This window comes from Eptatretus burgeri, chromosome 10 (genome assembly GCF_056783735.1).
Source record: "Eptatretus burgeri isolate ZD-2024b chromosome 10, Ebu_testis_v1, whole genome shotgun sequence".
In the NCBI taxonomy this organism is placed as follows: Eukaryota; Metazoa; Chordata; class Myxini; order Myxiniformes; family Myxinidae; genus Eptatretus; species Eptatretus burgeri.
In genome coordinates this window covers 53,015,999-53,024,660 of record NC_140970.1, presented here as the reverse complement: position 1 = coordinate 53,024,660, position 8,662 = coordinate 53,015,999, and the positions used below count along the sequence as shown (strand labels likewise).

Genomic DNA, 8,662 nt, shown 5'->3' with positions numbered 1-8,662 from the left:
GCTTGGTTACCTTGTTTACATGGATAGCTTGGTTACCTTGTTTACGTGGACAGCTTGGTTACCTTGTTTACATTGACAGCTTGGTTACCTTGTTTACATGGACAGCTTGGTTACCTTGTTTACATGTACACACGGTTATTCTGTGAGTTACATTGACAGCTTGGTTACCTTGTTTACGTGGACAGCTTGGTTACCTTGTTTACATTGACAGCTTGGTTACCTTGTTTACATGGATAGCTTGGTTACCTTGTTTACATGGATAGCTTGGTTACCTTGTTTACGTGGACAGCTTGGTTACCTTGTTTACATTGACAGCTTGGTTACCTTGTTTACATGGACAGCTTGGTTACCTTGTTTACATGTACACACGGTTATTCTGTGAGTTACATTGACAGCTTGGTTACCTTGTTTACGTGGACAGCTTGGTTACCTTGTTTACGTGGACAGCTTGGTTACCTTGTTTACGTGGACAGCTTGGTTACCTTGTTTACGTGGACAGCTTGGTTACCTTGTTTACGTGGACAGCTTGGTTACCTTGTTTACATGGACAGCTTGGTTACCTTGTTTACGTGGACAGCTTGGTTACCTTGTTTACGTGGACAGCTTGGTTACCTTGTTTACGTGGACAGCTTGGTTACCTTGTTTACGTGGACAGCTTGGTTACCTTGTTTACATGGATAGCTTGGTTACCTTGTTTACATGGATATCTTGGTTACCTTGTTTACATGTACACACGGTTATTCTGTGAGTTACATTGACAAAGGGAAGGGAAAACAGCGGATTAACTTCCGAGTGTACAAAAGGTGACGTCATTTTTTGTCTTCCACTGAAAAGAATGTTATTTAATGGCAAATCACGTGCAGCCTCACGAATGCGGTCACGTGACATCTATTCCTGGAAAGTTCCTGGAAATCAGAATGGAGGGGGGTGGGGGTGGGGGAAGGAGTGAGTGGTGGTAGTGGTGGTGGTGGGGATACACCTCGTCCCGCACAACCGAGGATGATTTCCGAATTCCCGACTCGATGAACGTGACGTGTGGACACAGAAAGACGAACAAAAAAGAGCGGAATTGGAAGCAGTGTCGGACAAATGCCGGAGAGAATCTGTTCATCTTGTTTTCCTCGGTTCCTGAACCTTGGCGAGACAACGCGGACAATCAGGTAACAAGCGGACAACACCGAGGGAGTGTGTTTCACTTGGTGTGTGGTGTGTGTGTGTGTGTGTGTGTGTGTGTGTGTGTGTGTGTGTGTGTGTGTGTGTGTGTGTGTGTGTGTGTGTGTGTGTGTGTGTGTGTGATGTGGTGTGTGTGATGTGGTGTGTGTGTGTGTGAGATGTGGTGTGTGTGATGTGGTGTGTGTGTGATGTGGTGTGTGTGAGATGTGGTGTGTGTGTGTGTGTGATGTGGTGTGTGTGTGATGTGGTGTGTGTGTGATGTGGTGTGTGTGTGTGATGTGGTGTGTGTGTGTGTGATGTGGTGTGTGTGAGATGTGGTGTGTGTGAGATCCAGAGCGTGTCTGTGGGTGATGTGGTGTGTGTGTGATGTGGTGTGTGTGTGGTGTGTGTATGAGGTGTGTGTGAGATCCAGAGCGTGTCTGGGTGATGTGGTGTGTGGGTGATGTGGTGTGTGTGTGATGTGGTGTGTGTGTGTGGTGTGTGTATGAGGTGTGTGTGAGATCCAGAGCGTGTCTGTGGGTGATGTGGTGTGTGTGTGTGTGTGTGTGTGTGTTGGTGAGAGATCGAGTGTGTGTGGTGTATGTGGGTGAGAGATCCAGAGCGTGTCTGTGGGTGAGAGATCCAGAGCGTGTCTGTGGGTGAGCGATCGAGTGTCTGTGGGTGAGAGATCGAGAGCGTGTCTGTAGGTGAGAGATCCAGAGCGTGTCTGTGGGTGAGAGATCCAGAGCGTGTCTGTAGGTGAGAGATCGAGAGCGTGTCTGTAGGTGAGAGATCCAGAGCGTGTCTGTGGGTGAGAGATCGAGAGCGTGTCTGTAGGTGAGAGATCCAGAGCGTGTCTGTGGGTGAGAGATCCAGAGCGTGTCTGTGGGTGAGAGATCGAGAGCGTGTCTGTAGGTGAGAGATCCAGAGCGTGTCTGTGGGTGAGAGATCCAGAGCGTGTCTGTAGGTGAGAGATCCAGAGCCTGTCTGTGGGTGAGAGATCCAGAGCGTGTCTGTGGGTGAGAGATCCAGAGCGTGTCTGTGGGTGAGAGATCGAGAGCGTGTCTGTGGGTGAGAGATCCAGAGCCTGTCTGTGGGTGAGAGATCCAGAGCCTGTCTGTGGGTGAGAGATCCAGAGCCTGTCTGTGGGTGAGAGATCCAGAGCGTGTCTGTGGGTGAGAGATCGAGAGCGTGTCTGTGGGTGAGAGATCCAGAGCGTGTCTGTGGGTGAGAGATCCAGAGCGTGTCTGTAGGTGAGAGATCGAGAGCGTGTCTGTAGGTGAGAGATCCAGAGCGTGTCTGTGGGTGAGAGATCGAGAGCGTGTCTGTAGGTGAGAGATCCAGAGCGTGTCTGTGGGTGAGAGATCCAGAGCGTGTCTGTGGGTGAGAGATCGAGAGCGTGTCTGTAGGTGAGAGATCCAGAGCGTGTCTGTGGGTGAGAGATCCAGAGCGTGTCTGTAGGTGAGAGATCCAGAGCCTGTCTGTGGGTGAGAGATCCAGAGCGTGTCTGTGGGTGAGAGATCCAGAGCGTGTCTGTGGGTGAGAGATCGAGAGCGTGTCTGTGGGTGAGAGATCCAGAGCCTGTCTGTGGGTGAGAGATCCAGAGCCTGTCTGTGGGTGAGAGATCCAGAGCCTGTCTGTGGGTGAGAGATCCAGAGCGTGTCTGTGGGTGAGAGATCGAGAGCGTGTCTGTGGGTGAGAGATCCAGAGCGTGTCTGTGGGTGAGAGATCCAGAGCGTGTCTGTAGGTGAGAGATCCAGAGCGTGTCTGTAGGTGAGAGATCCAGAGCGTGTCTGTGGGTGAGAGATCCAGAGCGTGTCTGTGGGTGAGAGATCGAGAGCGTGTCTGTGGGTGAGAGATCCAGAGCCTGTCTGTGGGTGAGAGATCGAGAGCGTGTCTGTGGGTGAGAGATCGAGAGCGTGTCTGTGGGTGAGAGATCCAGAGCGTGTCTGTAGGTGAGAGATCCAGAGCGTGTCTGTAGGTGAGAGATCCAGAGCGTGTCTGTGGGTGAGAGATCCAGAGCGTGTCTGTGGGTGAGAGATCCAGAGCCTGTCTGTGGGTGAGAGATCCAGAGCGTGTCTGTGGGTGAGAGATCCAGAGCGTGTCTGTGGGTGAGAGATCGAGAGCGTGTCTGTGGGTGAGAGATCCAGAGCGTATCTGTAGGTGACAGATCCAGAGCGTGTCTGTGGGTGAGAGATCGAGAGCATGTCTGTAGGTGAGAGATCCAGAGCGTGTCTGTGGGTGAGAGATCCAGAGCGTGTCTGTAGGTGAGAGATCCAGAGCGTGTCTGTAGGTGAGAGATCCAGAGCGTGTCTGTGGGTGAGAGATCCAGAGCGTGTCTGTAGGTGAGAGATCCAGAGCCTGTCTGTAGGTGAGAGATCGAGAGCGTGTCTGTGGGTGAGAGATCGAGAGCGTGTCTGTAGGTGAGAGATCGAGAGCGTGTCTGTAGGTGAGAGATCCAGAGCGTGTCTGTGGGTGAGAGATCGAGAGCGTGTCTGTAGGTGAGAGATCGAGAGCGTGTCTGTAGGTGAGAGATCCAGAGCGTGTCTGTAGGTGAGAGATCCAGAGCGTGTCTGTGGGTGAGAGATCCAGAGCGTGTCTGTGGGTGAGAGATCGAGAGCGTGTCTGTAGGTGAGAGATCCAGAGCGTGTCTGTGGGTGAGAGATCCAGAGCGTGTCTGTAGGTGAGAGATCCAGAGCGTGTCTGTAGGTGAGAGATCCAGAGCGTGTCTGTGGGTGAGAGATCCAGAGCGTGTCTGTAGGTGAGAGATCCAGAGCCTGTCTGTGGGTGAGAGATCCAGAGCGTGTCTGTGGGTGAGAGATCCAGAGCGTGTCTGTGGGTGAGAGATCGAGAGCGTGTCTGTGGGTGAGAGATCCAGAGCGTGTCTGTAGGTGACAGATCCAGAGCGTGTCTGTGGGTGAGAGATCGAGAGCGTGTCTGTAGGTGAGAGATCCAGAGCGTGTCTGTGGGTGAGAGATCCAGAGCGTGTCTGTAGGTGAGAGATCCAGAGCGTGTCTGTAGGTGAGAGATCCAGAGCGTGTCTGTAGGTGAGAGATCCAGAGCCTGTCTGTAGGTGAGAGATCGAGAGCGTGTCTGTGGGTGAGAGATCGAGAGCGTGTCTGTAGGTGAGAGATCCAGAGCGTGTCTGTAGGTGAGAGATCCAGAGCGTGTCTGTAGGTGAGAGATCCAGAGCGTGTCTGTAGGTGAGAGATCGAGAGCGTGTCTGTAGGTGAGAGATCCAGAGCGTGTCTGTGGGTGAGAGATCGAGAGCGTGTCTGTGGGTGAGAGATCGAGAGCGTGTCTGTAGGTGAGAGATCGAGAGCGTGTCTGTAGGTGAGAGATCCAGAGCGTGTCTGTAGGTGAGAGATCCAGAGCGTGTCTGTGGGTGAGAGATCCAGAGCCTGTCTGGAGGTGAGAGATCGAGTGTCTGTAGGTAAGAGATCGAGTGTCTGTGGGTGAGAGATCCAGAGCGTGTCAGTGTGTGTGTGTGTGTGTGTGTGTGTGTGTGTGTGTGTGTGTGTGTGTGTGTGTGTGTGTGTGTGTGTGTGTGTGTGTGTGTGTGTGTGTGTGTGTGTGTGTGTGTGTGTGATCGAGTATGTGTGTGTGTGTGTGTGTGTGTGTGTGTGTGAGATCGAGTATGTGTGTGTGTGTGTGTGTGTGTGTGTGTGTGTGTGTGTGTGTGTGTGTGAGATCGAGTATGTGTGTGTGTGTGTGTGTGTGTGTGTGTGTGCGTGGGTGTGTGTGTGTGTGTGCGCGTGTGTGTGATCGAGTATGTGTGTGTGTGTGTGTGTGTGTGTGTGTGTGTGTGTGTGTGTGTGTGTGTGTGTGTGTGTGTGTGTGTGCGTGTGTGTGTGTGTGTGTGTGTGTGTGTGTGTGTGTGTGTGTGTGTGTGTGTGTGTGTGTGTGTGTGTGTGTGTGTGTGTGTGTGTGTGTGTGTGTGTGTGTGTGTGTGTGTGTGTGTGTGTGTGAGATCGAGTGTCTGTGTGTGTGTGTGTGTGTGTGAGATCGAGTGTCTGTGTGTGTGTGTGTGTGTGTGTGTGTGAGATCGAGTGTCTGTGTCTGTGTGTGTGTGTGTGTGTGTGTGTGTGTGTGTGTGTGAGATCGAGTGTGTGTGTGTGTGTGATGTGGTGTGTGGTGTGTGTGTGTGTGTGAGATCGAGTGTGTGTGTGAGTGCGACGTTTTCATCAAAGTTTTCCTCGATTGTGAATGCATCCTTTCATGTGAGTACTTTAACTGCTTGTTTGATGTTTGTGTCGGTGAAGATGTTTGTGTGTTCTGAATTACACTTTATCATTGTTGATTGGTTTTTATTCGCTTATTGTTCTTCCTTCTTTGTCTTTTTTTCACTTTTTCTTTTCATTTTTATCCCCACACTTTAAAAAAAAAAGGCCCATATTGTGATCTTCTCCATCTGTCTGCCTCTCTGTCTATACTGTGTTCATCCATCACACTGTCTCCTCCTAAACGATTGTGCAGAAATTCATCAAACTTGGTAGTGATGATCACCACATGGTACGGAGGTGTGAGGGCATGTCTGTGGGTATGCATTTTTCCCGAGCATTTTTCAAAAGATCAAATACAAAAAAATGCAATTGTGGGTACATTCTTTAATGAAACTATATATGCAATCAACAATGGGGGAAGCATGAAATATGTAACGATTTTTTGAATTTGACCCCGAGTTCATGCCCCAGGGAGTGTGGATTTAGGGTCACAGGGGACAAAAGTCAAAACAGAAGATTTATTTAAACTCAAAATTTGATGTTGGGTCAATGTGGGTGGAACTTTTTGCCATCTTTCAACTTTGCTCGAGGTGGGAAGTGTGGGAATTTGCGACGGCATGACATGGACTTTTCTCCAGTAAAATCTTCCTTTACTCCATTCTATTCTCTCCGCCATTAAAAAAAAAAAACACGAACTTGTAGAATTGACAATGTAATTGTTGATGGACTGTTTCAATGTTCATTCTAAGTGCCTTTTGGCACGAGGGATGTGCAGAACACCTGATTGTAAGTTTCCATGTAACGTAATTGCCTCATGTCATCATCATTCAGAACGTGCAACTTATTCATCCTTGGATTTATGGAGATGGCACGAGGCATTCTGAGCAAATTTGAACGTTTTGTTGAGACACCAGCATGTGTATCATTCAAAAAATACAGTGATCACATTATTTAACTCGCAGGGCACTCAGTGGAGTGCATACCTCTGACACGTAATGCCTGATCCACGAGACCATATCAGGCCCCATCAATACATTTTTGAAATATCATGCTACATATCGTTTTTGGCCCAATCTCTCAATGGTGAAGAATCACTTTTGATAATTAAATACTTCTCATATCCGGATCTGAATTCGGATATTCACCAAAATGAAATCAATTCCTCATTGTCACACACCTGTGTCCACCAGGTATCATCTGAATCCATCCACAACTTTTTAAGATATCATGCAATATATACTTTTTGGCCAGATCTCTCAATGGTGAGGAATCGCTTGAAAAATTAAAAACGTTCCGGGATTGTCTCACACCCAACCTGTCCATGAAGTTTCGTCTGAATCCGTCCGTACCTTTTTGAGATATCCTGTTCACAGACAGGGGTGCAAAACATAACCTCCGCACACCTTTAGTGGTGTAGGTCATGATCCATTACAACACCACGTCTATCAGATAATTAAAGGAATTAAATAATTGGACATCTTCAAGCTTGGTCTTCCATTACCCATGTTGCAAGGCTCTTTGATGTGAAGAGAGGAACTGTCTATGACGTCAGAAGATGTTATCATGCCCCTGGATCAAGAAGGGATATACCATGAAGTGGACATCCCAAAATAACGACTCAAGACTGAAACATTTCCATATCTACGCAATCAGTTTCTAACGTTACCTTAACCTCGCAGTATACAGAGCTGCAGGGATTCATGCTCATCGTCCTGTTCAGTGTCGAAGACTTGCACGGCGACACATCCAATCACACTTGCAGTGGTCAAATCAGCAAGTCCGATGGACACGGAAGAAATGGGCAAGTGTTATGTTCAGTGACTAATCCACGTTTCTAATTGAAAAGCATAATGGCCATGCACAGATCGACAGAAATTGCAATGAGCACTATGCCTTAGTCTGTGTCCAAGAAGCTATACATTTTGGATCTGGAACTATCATGATGTAGGGTGGTATCGCTGAAACCTTTCACATCAACTTGATCCGTATCCATAGTAATCTGATGGCAGATTGATACATTATTGAAATCTTACAGCAACGTGTGTTGCCTTCCCTTCAATAACATGACCCAGGAATAATCGTTATGCAGGGCAATCCTTCTGTTCACAGGACCATTCAAACAAGAAATGTTCTTGTCAATGCCAATGTTAATGTCATGACACCGTGGCCTGCCATCTTGCCAGATTTAAATCAAATTTAACATCTCTGGGATATCGCTGATCGTCATGTTCGAACCTTGCCAAGATAGCCACAGATACTCAATGAAGTGGAACACGATCTGATTTGGCTATGGAACGTCGCTACCCAGGCTCAGATTTGAGTGCTCATATGGTCAATGCGATGACGGTGCAATGGCGTGATTCCTGCCGAAGGTGGACACACCCAGCATCGAGATTGTTGCTTCCACGTTGGTTCTCCATGTGAAAACATTCGCCACAATGCAGCTGTATGTGATTAGGTCACAATGAAATGGACATGTAATTGTTCAGCATTTATGGTTTACACCTCATGCGTCCTAAGATGTCACATAAATATGTCGCATCAAGAACTAGAACGGCACTCGGTAGAGTACATACCTCTGCCAGGTTGAACAGTTTACGTTTTGTATCCCACTTTTAGGCCTGATTTGTATCTCGACCTGAACCAAAATCGAATTGGCTTGTTCTCCTCACCTAACCAACTCATCCACCAAGTGTTGTCATAACTCGTTCACAACTTTTTGAGATATCATGCGATGCATAGTTTTTTTTTCGTTCCATCTCTCAATGATGAAGAATCACTTTAAAAATTCTAGGATCTGGATCTGGATCTGGATCTACACCAAAATCTTATAATTTTGTCCTTGTCACACCCAACCTGTTCACCAAATTTCGTCTGAATCCGTCCACAACTTTTTGAGATATCCTGTTCACAGACAGACAGACAGACAGACAGACAGACAGGGTTGAAAACATAACCTCGGTCTACCTTCAGTGAGTGGAGGTAATAATGACGTGTTCGGGTTGTTTTTTTTTTATGGCGGAGAGTGTATGTTTGTGCTTTTCACGCTGATGCATTCATGCTCTTCTTTAACTCTTTGAGGACTTGTTTTTTTTACAAACATGACATCACCATATATTGTGTAACTGATGAAGCCTTTGTTGCTTCAATAAATAAATAAATAAAATAAACACTATCCAAAATTTGTATTTGCTGTGAATCTAAAACTTCCTTTGAGCGCAGCAATCTGTCTCTTTTGTGTTGTGATCGCTGTGTGTCTGGCCTAAAACCCATGTGTTTAGCTCTTT

General features: G+C 47.6%; 1 protein-coding gene across 4 annotated transcripts in view; it reads left to right on the top strand.

The window, feature by feature from the left end:
• The first annotated feature begins 942 nt into the window (after positions 1-942).
• The window catches only part of LOC147018580 (UDP-galactose translocator-like), a 65,897-nt gene continuing 58,177 nt past the window's right edge, over positions 943-8,662 (top strand). The window contains exon 1 of one of the 4 annotated variants that reach the window (XM_085898367.1): positions 943-1,160. Coding sequence is in view for 3 of the 4 variants with exons in the window: in XM_085898366.1 (XP_085754492.1) it covers positions 1,090-1,160 (71 nt within the window). In the remaining variant the exon portion in view is untranslated. The remainder of the gene's footprint in view (positions 1,161-8,662) is intronic. The other 3 variants (XM_085898366.1, XM_085898370.1, XM_085898371.1) reach the window with 3 other exon arrangements.